General features: G+C 41.1%; 1 protein-coding gene across 9 annotated transcripts in view; it reads right to left on the reverse strand.

The window, feature by feature from the left end:
- usp46 (ubiquitin specific peptidase 46) overlaps positions 1 to 13,253 on the reverse strand; it is a 64,110-nt gene that overhangs the window by 17,500 nt on the left and 33,357 nt on the right. For all 9 annotated transcript variants that reach the window (XM_048542455.2, XM_048542400.2, XM_048542447.2 and 6 more), the window contains 2 exons: positions 2,902 to 3,115; positions 4 to 233 (listed from right to left, as the gene is read on the reverse strand). In XM_048542455.2, the coding sequence (XP_048398412.1) occupies positions 4 to 233; positions 2,902 to 3,115 (444 nt within the window). The remainder of the gene's footprint in view (positions 1 to 3; positions 234 to 2,901; positions 3,116 to 13,253) is intronic.

The following is a 13,253-nucleotide window of genomic DNA, read 5'->3' on the forward strand; positions in this document are numbered from 1 at the left end:
TACCGTTTCGCAGTTCAGGCATCGTGTCTCATTAGTGAGTGTTCCTTGAAAGATCTCATGCACCCAGGTTGGTTCAGGCTTACTGTTCTCCTCTACTTCATTTGCATTTCCATTCTTCAACTTCCCATTCTGCTTCTCTTGCTTCTTCTCCTCCTGCAAGATGTCAGCGATGGTGTTCAATAGGTAGTTCAGAAACTCATGTGCATCTTGTTGCATGTAGTTATCAAACAAGTCTATGATTAAAAGGAAAATAAACATGACCAACTTTTAAAGGGCTTTAGTTTACAGAGCAAGTGAAGGTACTATTACAGTAATGCAGTAAGAAACTCATCACATGACCTTCCTGCCCCATTCCACATAAAAGACCTGACTTCATATACTAGTAGTGTAAAGTAAATTTGAATTTTCTATACGACAAACAGAAATCTTCTCCTAATAAGTATCTTTGAGTGAAAAATAAATATGATGTTATGGAATAGGAACGACAAGTAAAAAATTAAGCCTTAAGATTCAGGCCTACATAGAGTATTGCAGCATTAACAGATCTACCCAGGTTAAAGCGATTAGAAAAAATCCATTTGTATATTTTTCACAAAGATAGCCCAATATATTTGCTTCAGTCTTTTTGCAAATCAATATTGTCTTTTGTATGCTGGATTTTATACCATAAGCAATGCGAAGTTAATTTCTGTATTATTAGCACTTGATTTTTTAAATTTGAAAATGCAACATGATTATGATAGAGAAGTGTGTTTGGAGGAGTTATTACGTGGCCAACACATTGATCGAGTCAAGGCAACGTGTTCATTAGCTCTGTTTCAGAAGTGAGAAGCTTATATTTCAATAAAGGTGATCATTCATTCACTTCAACAATGCACTGATACAGAATGTAAGGGACTGAGGAATCAGTATTCAGTCCAGGGAGCCGCTTACTATGGGCAGACTACCACTACCTGTTTTCTGCAATGTGGAAAATGCAAGAAAAAAAAAGGAAGGTAAACCGCCAATGTTGAGTTTGCACCAAAAGGCTACACTAGCCCCACTTTCCACCACTTGGCACATAGCCTGGAGAATTATAACTTTTCAAGTGCTTATCAAGCACTTGTATAAAAGGGGGGAAAAAAAATTGCTGGAAAAACTCTGCAGGTCCGGCAGCCTGCGTGGAGACAAAGGCTTAATAATAGTTTGTATCCAGTGACCCTTCTTCAGTACTGATTGTAGCTGAAGCTTGTGCGCGCGCGTGTGCAGAGACGGTAAACAATAGTTGGTGATGGACTCCAGCGAGAGAGAACAGCATTTGCTTAGACAAAGAAATGGATAAAGGACAACCTATGTAAATCATTAGCTGCTAATTGGGAGCATTAGTGGCTGACAACAGGCTGTTTGCGTTAGCAGCCCACACGATGACAATGTCTGGAGTGTGGGAAGAAAAACAGAAGTTGCTAGAAAAGCTCAGGTCTGGTAGCATCTGTGAAGAAAAAAAAAGTCAGAGTTAATGTTTCAGATTCAGTGACTCTTCCTCCAAACCGTTCAGGTTTTTATTCGAGTGTGGATATGGGGCACGGATATTGGAGACAGTGCTTAGACCCTAAAATGATTGAACTCATTCAATACTGAAGGCTGCAGGGTTCCCAAGTAGAAAATGAGGTACTGTTCTTACAGCTTGCACTGAGCTTCACTGGAGACAACAGCAGACCCAAGGCAGAGAAGTTAGCCAGAAAATATGATTATGTTGACTGGCAAGCAAAAACAAAGCTCACGGTCACGTTTGTGGCAGAAACGGGCCTCAGTTATGCCTCTGTGGGGTACTTGAAACATTCCTTATTCCAGTCCTACTTTGGCCTTCACCCACAATTCTTTCCCTCGTACAGTGAGCACATTGGTGTTGCTTCCAGCTCATCCAGAATTGAGGAAATTTATCAATTGCACTTCCAGTTTTGGCCCTGCTATCAACTTCAACTGGTTGGTTATCTGACTCCTCCCTTTCCTTCCTCTGATATTTGTTTCTATTTCTGGAGATAGGCTGGCCACCAATATACATGACAAGTTCACCAATTCCCACACACAGTTAACTGGACTATACATCCTCATACCTCACTTCCTTTAATGACTCCATTCTATTCTCCCAGTTTCTCCATCTCCATCGCATCTGTTCCAACGCCACCTTCTAGAAGGGTGCCTCCAAAATGTTTACCCTTTTCCTCAAGCAAGGAATTCCCCATTCTTCCACCCCTATGGTCATTTCATCCTCCCCTAGGGTCTGCAGAAGGGTCCCAACCCAAAACGTTAACTTTCCTGCTCCTCTGATGCTGCCTGACCCGCTGTGCTCCTCCAGTGTCAGCAGTTCTTACTATCCCTTCATAGAGAAGCCGCTCCATCCCAGGCAGTATCAAATACAAAATCATTTATGCTTTTGTTTCTTTTGTCAAGTTATTGCAATTATTACATGCAGCAGTAATTATCATGCCTTAGTTAGCTAGCTCTAATGGTAATCCTGTGCAAGAGTTAATTTGTACAACTCTGTAGAGTTATAACTGGACATAAACTGAATGAAGATGACAAAAAACAAACTGACTTTTCTTGAAATTTGCCACATTTTCTAATTGCTTTGCTCAAGAGTGATGAATATCAATTAATTATCTACAATATAGTACAGTTTATTCCTTTTGATATGCAACAACTGTTTGTGTGTTGGACAGGAAGACATCTAAATGTTTTGACTAAACAAAACTAGAGGATTTTCTTGGATAGGCTAAAATGCGTACGTGAATACTCACATTATAAATCACACAATATGTCTCAAAAATTGTGTCTCAGATTAATCGGAGACAGAAAGAAAAACAAAATTTGCAGCAATAAAACGTTCAGAAAGCAAATAAAAGTTCTCATTGCATTACTCACCATTTTCTTTACGTAGCCTAGAAATGAATTTCTTGGGAGGAATCACACCAACTTTTTTCTTCTGGGTAGCAATGCTATGGAACAGGTCTGCCAAACATGTCAACAGATTTTCCTTCTTCTTCTGTTGTGCCTTGTATGCAAGTACATTCTCTCGAAATGGTCGGCAGAAGTAGAGAGCTTGCAGCACAGAGTTACAGTAGCAGGTGTTCCCAAACTAGCACAGTAAAAGGACAGGGACCATTTAGATAATTTGTTACAACCATTAAAAAGGGAATAGTATTCCTCAAATAAAGTATATTTTTCAGTCAACTTTAAAGTTGGAAATATTTGCTTAAAAAGGTGATCAAGGATCGCACAAATTATTACATCACAAGTATACTTCATAATGTACTACAGTTGGAAGCCACAAGTTTTCAATACAACTGATTTCTTTGAAGTCATGGCTGACGAAAATTATATTGTACATAATTAGTTGGTAAAGAATTCTTCTTAACCAAAAATAATCAACTCTGAATACCATCTATTCTAGAATCACTGAACAATCTGACCAAACTTGCAAATTATATTTACCAAACTTGCAACATTTCTGATCATTTTATTTTAGCAAGATTTTAATCTTCAACAAGATAGAGTAATGGTGTACAAGAGCCAATAACTGCATATTCTGGAAATCTGAGGTCTGGTCACCTCTTCAGACAATATTTGGTTGTGATTCTGGTGTGTTTTTGAATCTCCTCTGGCCCCAGCTTTTGTTTCTTCATTTATTCCACAGCCATTTCCTTTTGTCTTGTACCTTTGTCCCTTTGCTATTTAAAGATCTCCTGTTTTCCTCTCCCATCAAACTTCCTCCTCCTTTTTCCTGCCTTTGTGATGCAATTCTCAAGTCTCAAGTCTGGAAAGTCAGCGGCACCGACATCAAGTCTATGGAACTCTGGCAGAGATAGGTTACAGTATGAGACTTGCAGCTGGGACAAAAACATTTAATTCCAGTTCTTCCATTTTTAGGTCTTGGAGTTGCATGCAAAATTTCTGAAGTACGTTTGCACACTTCTGGCATATTCCTAAGCTCTCATCTCTGAAGAGTAGGAAAATACCCTGCATTCCCCTTTGGCCACAGTTGTCTAAGTGTTAATTTGGCTTCAAATTATTCCACATTTAAAGAAAGAACCTGGTTAGGCCCTTGCAATTTGACACTGAGCTCAAACAGATACAATACGATGTTGACCGTGAATACAGTCACCTTTGCTCAGTCACAGGTTCTCTTCCTCGCTGAAAATTTTCACTTCAGTCCTGAGTTCATAAAATTGCTTCAACATACTCCCATGGGTGAACCATTCCATTTCACAATGGCGAATCAACAAACTCTAATTCAAGGCCTTTTGGTAATGCTTTAAATGGGGACTGCTTAAAGTTTTGCTTTCTTGAAAGTTAATGCTTGATACTCCTTCCAACATTATGTATGCACACAATGTATGTTGATAAGTAAAGCAGTGACACAATAAAATAACTCAAGATCAAGGTTGAGGCTATTAATTTCCTAATTCATTACAGCAGCTAAAATCATCCAAGACCTAAGCACTGGAGCTCCAAGAATGACCACTTGATTTTATCAAATGAAAACAGAAACCCATACACTGACGTAATCATTAAAATAACATTGCATTTTGTGTGTCATGCACTGCTGTTAAAAGAAAGCAAATGCCCTCATCTCCAAATCTGTGATTCCATGTTCACCAGTTGGCCTATACTTAACATAAAATGGTACTACACAGGGACAGGCCCTTCACAATGCCATAATTTCTTAATCTGTTGTCTCAATAACAGCCAGAGAGTAGAATTTGAAATCAGCCCCAAAATCTTTCAGAAATGTTTCAAATGTCTCAAAACAGCCCTGAGAATGAATCGCACACTGTAAAACAATGCATGTTTCTCTGCAGCCAGTAAATCTGAGCTCACAATGGTGCACGTCTTCACAAACTCTCCCCTTGAACTTAAGGCCTCTATTCTTTTGCAATGTGTTCAATTACTACAACTGGCTTGACAAATATACTGGACCTCATTACAGCCTTGATTAACATTAACAATAGAGTTGAACTCTCTAGACAAAGGTGAGGATGGCTGCCTTTGACATCAAGATCACATTTGATCAAAGTCCAAAGCAAAACTGAAGTCAATGTGGATCAGACAGATGACCCTACACTGGTTGGGGTCATTCCTGACAAAGGACAAGGGAGGGTAGTTCTGGTTGTTGTAGACCAGTCATTCCAGCTTTAGGGCAGTCTTGCAGGAGTCCTTCAAGGTAGTCTTAGATCCAACCATCTTCAGCCCCTTCATCAATGACCATCCTTCCATCATAAAAGAGAGAAATAAAGATGTTCACTGATTGTAGAGTATTAAGCACAATTCAAGATTCCTCAGATAGCGAAGAAATCTATGTCCAAATGAAGCAAGATCTGGACAATATAACAAAGTGAGAGGCTGGATGAACACAGCAGGCCAAGCAGCATCTCAGGAGCACAAAAGCTGACGTTTTGGGCCTAGGCCCTTCATCTTATCTAAGATCTGGACAATATCCAGGTTTGGGCTGATAAGTGGCAAGTAACACTTGCGAAACAATGACGACCAATTTTTAGAATAAACCACAAGGTGTAGAATTCGGCCACTTGGCACATTGAGTCTGCCCCATCATTTGATCACGGCTAATGTTTCTCAAACCAAATTTCCTGCTTTCTCCTTGTAACACTTGATCCCCTTACTGATTAAGAATGAATGTCTTAAATACACTGAATAATTTGGCCTCCACAATCCTATGTGGCAAGGAGCATCACCAGCAAGTTGTGAGAAGATTTGTAGCTCAGGTTGAGGTTCTGGATGGGAGTTTGCTCACTGAGCTGGAAGGTTAGTTTTCAGACGTTTCGTCACCATTCTAGGTCACATCATCAGTGAGCCTCCGACGAAGCGCTGGTGTTATGTCCCGCTTTCTATTTATCTGGTTAGGTTTCCTTGGGTTGGTGATGTCATTTCCTATTCTTTTTCTCAGGGGATGGTAGATTGATTTGGAGCCAATGTGTTTGTTGATGGAGTTCCGGTTGGAATACCATGCTTCTAGGAATTCTCGTGCATGTCTCTGTTTGGCTTGTCCTAGGATGGATGTGTTGTCCCAATCAAAGTGGTGTCCTTCCTTATCTGTATGCAAGGATACGAGTGATAGTGGGTCATGTCGTTTTGTGGCTAGTTGATGTTCATGTATCCAGGTGGCTAGCTTTCTGCCAGTTTGTCCAATGTAGTGTTTGTCACAGTTCTTGCAAGGTATTTTATAGAGGTCGTTCGTTTTATTTGTTGTCTGTATAGGGTCTTTTAAGTTCATTAGCTGCTGTTTTAGTGTGTTGGTGGGTTTGTGGGCTACCCTGATGCCAAGGGGTCCAAGTAGTCTGGCAGTCATTTCGGAAATGCCTTTGATGTAGGGGAGAGTGGTTATGGTTTCTGAGCCCGTTTTGTCTGTTTGTTTGGGTTTCACTAGGAGTATCACCAATTCATCACCCTCTGGCTGAAGAAACTCCTCATCTCAGTTCTAAAGGGTCATCCTTTCACTCTGAGGCTGTGTCCTGAAGTCTCAGTCTCTCCTGCTAGCGGAAACATTTGCTCCATGTCCGTTCCATTCAGGTCTGTCAGTACTCTGTAATGAGATCCCTCCCTCCCATCCTTCTAAACTATTGTGTCCAAACCCACAGCCTTCAGATTGTTCCTCATATGACAAGCTCTTCAACACTGGGATCCTCTTGGAAACCTCTTCTAGGCCCCCTCCAAGGTCAGCACATCCTTCCTTAGATACAGGGCCCAAAATGCAATTTGATCAGAGCTTTATACAGCCTCAGCAGTACATTTTAGCTCTTGCATTCTAGACCTCTTGAAATGAATGCCAACACTGCATTTTTCCTTCCTAACTGCCCAGTGAAACTGTATGTTAAACTTAGGAGCCCTAGTTCAGCATTCTTTTCAATACTGTGTGCTTCAGATATCTGAGGCCTTTCCCCAGTTAGAAAAGTCTATTCTTCTATTCTTCCTACCAAAAAGTGCATCACGTCACAATTTTACAGTATGGAATTTTGCACGTTTACAGTAGGATGCCAGTCAATCCATCGTGTCTCTATTGGCTCCCAGAAGAACTAACTAGCTAGACCCATTCTCCAGCGCTATCTCCGTAGTCCTCTAAATTCATACAACTTTGAAATCTGCATTCGGCTCTCTTGTGAAGCCTCCTACAGAATCCACTTCAACCAAATCCCCAGACAGTGCATTCCAAATCCTAACAACTCTGAGTAAAGAAGTTTGTCCTCATCTCACTGACTCACTTGCTGACATTGTTGAAGTTGTGATACCCAGTTACTGACATACCAACTAGTGGAAAATATTCTTCTTAACCTCTAAATCTACTCTGTTCCAAAGAAAATAAACCCAATTTCTTACATCTCTCCTTGTATCTAAAATCTCTCATTCTTTGTATCATTCTAGTAAATCACCTTTGCTCTCTCCAGGGCTTTAACACCCTTCCTTAAATAAGGTTCATAGAACGGAACACAATATTCCAAATGTGGTCTGACTACTGCTTTGTAGAGGTATTGTATCACTTCCTTGCTTTATTATTCTATACCTCTATCTATAAACCCAAGGATCCTACAGGCCTTCTCACAACTGTCATAATTCTCAGAAAATCATTCAGGCAAATGCTATGTGTGAACCGAGGTCCCTCTGCTCTTGTACTCCCTCAAAGTTATATCCTTGAGCCTGTATTGTCTCTCCATATTTCTTCTACCAAAATGCATTACCTCACATTTCTTTGCATTGAAATTCATCTGCCAGGTGTCTGCCCATTTGGCCAACTGGTCAATGTCCCTCTGAACCCTTACAAATCACTATTCTCCCTACCTTATCACCATCTGCAGATTGAGATTTTTGCTCTCAACACCAGTCCAAGTAGTTTACATTTATCAGAAAAAGTAGGATCCAAACTCCAACCCCGGGGAACATCACTTTCAATTAGTCTCCAATCTGAGAAATACCCAATGATACCTACCCTCTATTTCCTACCTTTTAGCCAACTTGTATCCTCTGCTGCCAGGGATCTCAGTCCTAAACATTTCCAGTATTTTAGCCAAACTGTCACATGGCACCGTATCAAATACTTTGATAGTCCAAATGTACAACCATGCACAGCACTCCCTCATTCATTGCCTGTCATCTCAAAGAACTCAATTAAATTTGTCAGGCACGAGCTGTTGACTATCTGCTTTTAACTTACTTTTCTTTAAATACAGAAAGAGGCTATTTGGCCCATCGAGTCTGCACTGACCATCGGTAGAACATCCCACCCAGACCCAGCCCCCTACCCTAGCTGTCGCCCTATAACCTTGCATTTACCAAGGATAATCCACCCAGCCTGCACAAGCCTGGTCACTACAGACAATTTAGCACAGCCAATCCACCTAACCTGCACATCTGGGCTGCGGGAGGAAACCACAGCATCCAGCAGAAACCCACACAGACACAAGGAGACCACACAGACTCCAAACAGAGACAGTCACCCAAGGCTGGAATTGAACTTAAGTCCCTGGTGCTGAGGCTGCAGTGCTAACCACTGAGCCACCCTCGTATTTAAGGAACTCTATGTTGTAAAATATGGATACATACTTTATCCTATATTATAGCCTCCAGTTTTCCCACTATTGATGTCAAGCTCACAGATTTACAGTTTCCTGGGTTTTCCTTTGGCTCTTTCTAAAGGGGAGTGTCACATTTGCAGGCCAAGATATAGCTTTCCTGCTCCTAAGGTGCTGCGTGGCCTGCTGTGTTCAGCCAGCTCCACACCTGGTTATCTCGGATTCTCCAGCATCTGCAATTCCTATTGTCTTTGTCACATTTGCAGGTCTCCAGTTCCGAGGCTAATCCTGCATTCAGGGAGTCTTGGGAAATTTCTGTCAATTTGCTCCCTTGCCTCTCTCAGCAATCTAGGAAACATCCCATCCAGGCCTGGCAATTTCTCCACTTGGTGCGCTACCAGCCTTTTTAGCACCTCACCCTTATCTTCATGATATTCATCAGTTGCTCAACACCCGTATTTTCAATTGGGCCATTGTCATCATGTTTAAGTTTGGTAAAGACAGAAGCAAAATATTCATTTAGTATCTGTGCTATATCCTTTGCTTCAGAAAGCAGCTTACCCTGCTTATTCCTTAGGGGGCCTGTTCTATCCTTCACTAATCATTCACAGTTAATATGTTTGAAGAACATTACATTTGTTTTAGCAGAGCATACTATCCTTTCTCATGCTTTCTCTTAGCCTACCTTTTTCCAGCCTTCACCTCTCTCCTGCATTTCAGATACTCTTCCTGATTTCTATTGCTACTATTATTCTGGCAAGCATCATATGCTTCCTTTTTTTTCCTTATTTTCTTATCATTATCCTTAGTCATTCAGGGCTACTTAGCTTTGGTTACCCAAAAATTCCCTCTCATGATACCCTATTCATCACTTTTGAAATTCGCCCTTTTTTCATTCATTGGTAATGCATTTTGGTGGATAAACAATCAACACACTGCAGTTCAAGTTTCAGACCTTTAAAATCTGCCCACTTCCAGTGTAGGCCTGTAATCATTGACTGATTTTTATCCTTTTACAATTTAATATTGAACCTTACTGTGTGATGATCGGTCTTTTCCAAATGCTCCTCCACTCTGACATTCTCCACTTGGCCTGCCTCATTTTCAAAGACCAGGTCCAGTTCTGTCTCTAGAATGGCTAGAAATATACATTTGCAGAACATTCTCCTGCACGCATTGCAGGAATTTCTTGCCTTTTGTGCCCCACACTCTACCCTTGGGTAATTGAGGTCACCAACCATCACAGCCCTAACTGTCCTGCAGATTTCCTTAATCTGCCAACAAATACTCTCTATGTTTCCTCCTCACTATTTAGAGGTCTATAATAAATATGCAACAAGATGACCACTCCCTTCTTGTTTCTCACTTTTAACCACAGAGATTCTAATTCAGGAACTGGACCTCATTTAAGGGCAACAATACAATCTTTGACCAAGACTGTCACACCCCCTCCCTTTACATCCATCCTGTTTCTACTAAAAGCCTTATAATCTGAGATGTTCAATATTCAGTCCTGTTCTGGCTCGAACCACATTTCTGTCAGTGCTACTATGTCCTATCCTGCTGCAATTTATGCTTATGGTTTCCCAATTTTGATCACTGCACTGCAATCCATGCATTTACAGACACAAATTTAACCCAACCCACATCTCTTTTTTGCCCATTGGATGGTGATCATTTCTTTGTTTACTGTCAACACTCAAGCCTTCTCTCACTTCCTTTCCCCCAGTGCCTATCCTCTTTTGCCCGTGCCAGTATTTCCAAAACTGGGTCATTAGTCAAACCACCTCCACCCCATTTTAAGTTTAATCTACACACACTGCACCTTGAAGACTCAGCCAGGCAATTAGCTCCTTTTCTGTTCAAAATGAAGCTTCTTTCTTCTGAACAGTTTTTTCCTTTCCCAAAAGCAATTTCAATGTCCTAAAAACCTACCTGCCCATCCCACCCCCTACACTATTCCTCAAGTTTCCTCATTTACCTCCCAGATCTAATTTTGTCTAAAACTGACCAACAAGAAAACAATCAACTTCAATTGACACTCAATGGCATTACTATCACCATTCAATTGTGGCTATAGCTTGTCATCCAACTCAGTATCCGGTTTCTGCTTTAGCCCCATAACGTCTGGTTCCCTTTAATCTCTACGGCCCATCACATCTGCACCAGCTTTTCTCTTGGTGCTTTTTATTTTATATCATTGAGAAAACAGAATTGACCTAAATTATAGGTTGCAACCCTCCAGCGGGTGCAGGCCTCTACACATTAGTAGACATTCTTTCCACTGGCAAGTGCTCTACCACATTTCCTTGCGATGATATTTGGAAATTTAAGCATGGGTTTCCTCCCACAGTCCAAAGATGTGCAGGGTAGGTGAACTGGCCATGTTAAATTGCCCAGTGTGCAGGGATGTTTAGGTTAGACTTATGAAATGCAGGGGGTAGGGGAATGGGCCTGGGTGGGATGCTCTTTGGAGGGGAGGTGTGGACTTGTTGGGCTGGATGGCCTATTCCCACACTATAGGGATTCTATGACATTGAATTGAAGCTGGTGGTATGAGGGGTTTGGTCAGTGACTCTGAGGTGGTTTAATAATTGTATTGCAAATAGAAATAAATACAATGTGAGATGGAAGCTAATAAGAATTTATTTATATTGGGAGAATTTTTACACATGAACAAAGATTAGATTCCCTACATTGTGGAAACAGGCCCTTTGGCCCCAAAAAGTCCACACCGTCCCTTGAACCATCCCACCCAGACCCATCTCCCTATAACCTACATACCCCTGAACTGTATGGGCAATTTCACATGGCCAATCCACCTAGCCTGCATATCTTTGGACTGTGGGAAGAAACCAGAGTACCCAGAGGAAACCCACGTAGACACAGGGGGAATGTGCAAACTCCTCAGACACAGTCACACAGGGTGGAATTGAACCCTGGTGCTGTGGGGCAGCAGTGCTAACCACTGAGCCACTGTTCTGTGTAGTCGTCAAATAATTAGTTATTCCACATGACATGAAGAAACTGCTGAAGGCATTCCCGTGGATCCTGTGGATGAGTTGAGCTAGGATGGTCATGTTGTCCAGTTAAATCGATGGCCTTCATTGTCCGAGTGCACTGAGATGTACTCTGTAACGCAACCCGTGGTGCAATCAACAAACATATGGAGTTATACAAACCCATGCAGAACAGAACCGGAAATGAAACAACCCAACTTAACAGACTGGATTATATGAATACCAAGCAGAGTAGAATAATGTCACTTCATCAGAGGCCACACTGGTGATGCCCAGCATGGTGACGAAGTGTCAGTATGATAACTAGCCAGCTCAGCGAGCAAGACAACAACCTCGTCCTCAACCTGAGCAACAAGTGCAGGATATGTTGAGCCAGGTGGTTACGGATTACAGTTGAACACAATTCTGAAGGTTTACACTGTTTCATAGATACCCAGCTGAGTTAAGCCCACAGCAACCAAGTGGACTGTTCAGCTCCTCAAGCCTGCTCCATAACTCAACAGCTGATCCGTCACTCCTCAGGTACACTTTACTATTACCAACCCACACTCTCACCCCCACCATAATTCTAGATTCCCCTCCTAACCAAGAATCTTAGTTTTAAATATACTCAAGGTTTCTGATCCACAGCTCTGTGGCAAAGAGTTCCAAAGACACTCATCTTTTGAGAAAAAATCCTCATCTTGGTCTTAGAGGTATTCCTTAATTCAGAGACTATGCCCGCGTTCCTAGGCACTCCCAGAGAAGAAACATTTACACTGTCAAGCCCCTTAAGAATCCTGTGTTTCAATGAGATCACTTCTCATTTTTCTAGATTCCAGTAAGTCCCAACCTGTTTAACCTTTACCTTACCTGAACTGCTTCCAATGAAATGTCTTTCCTTTACTAAAGAGACCAAAATTGCAAAACTTCCCAAATCATACTCCAACCCCCTCAAAGTAAAGGGCAAATGTTCCATTCATTAGACTTCCTGATTACCTGCTGCACCTTTGTGCTAGATGTGTGTTTCGTGCAGAAACATCCAAGATTAAAAAGACCGTGGTAACATAAGAGTCTTTAGACTCATTGGAAATCCTCAGCGTACTGTGCACTGATGATGCCAAAACAACATTCGAGGAACATCTTCAGTAGAAAATAAACAGACTCTCCCAGACTAGTACTTAGTTTGGTATTGACTACCAGCATTAGGAAAATAAATGACATGATCCAGAATGTTACCATATTAACAGCTTTGAGAATGTGATCATGGAGACTTAACAGCTTTTCTCAAGTAGTGTCATAAACTAGAGGAGGTGATGAATTGACCTATTTCTGTTTCTACTCAATCTGCAAGAGATTATTTTAAAGCTTTTTTAAAATTTTTCTTGCTGTTCTCTTTCAAACTAGGTTGTGATGCGCTCCCCAAAACTCTCGATTTGCGAAGTCTAATTGTTAAAAATGACCAATAACAAATTCTTTAGGGTTAAAAAAGAACAGGGATGGTTTATTTATCACTTTAACCAAGAATTTTTTGGGAAACATAAACAGGTACACATGGAGAAATATTTTTTAAAAAGTGGAAAAGAAGTTACAGCTCAGAACAACTTAAAGTGAAAATGGGCATGAATTCACACTAATCAGAGAAATGTAAATTGGGCCCAGAGTTCAATAATTGGAGGGCCTTAAAACCATCGCC

The sequence above is a fragment of the Stegostoma tigrinum genome, chromosome 1 (genome assembly GCF_030684315.1).
Source record: "Stegostoma tigrinum isolate sSteTig4 chromosome 1, sSteTig4.hap1, whole genome shotgun sequence".
In the NCBI taxonomy this organism is placed as follows: Eukaryota; Metazoa; Chordata; class Chondrichthyes; order Orectolobiformes; family Stegostomatidae; genus Stegostoma; species Stegostoma tigrinum.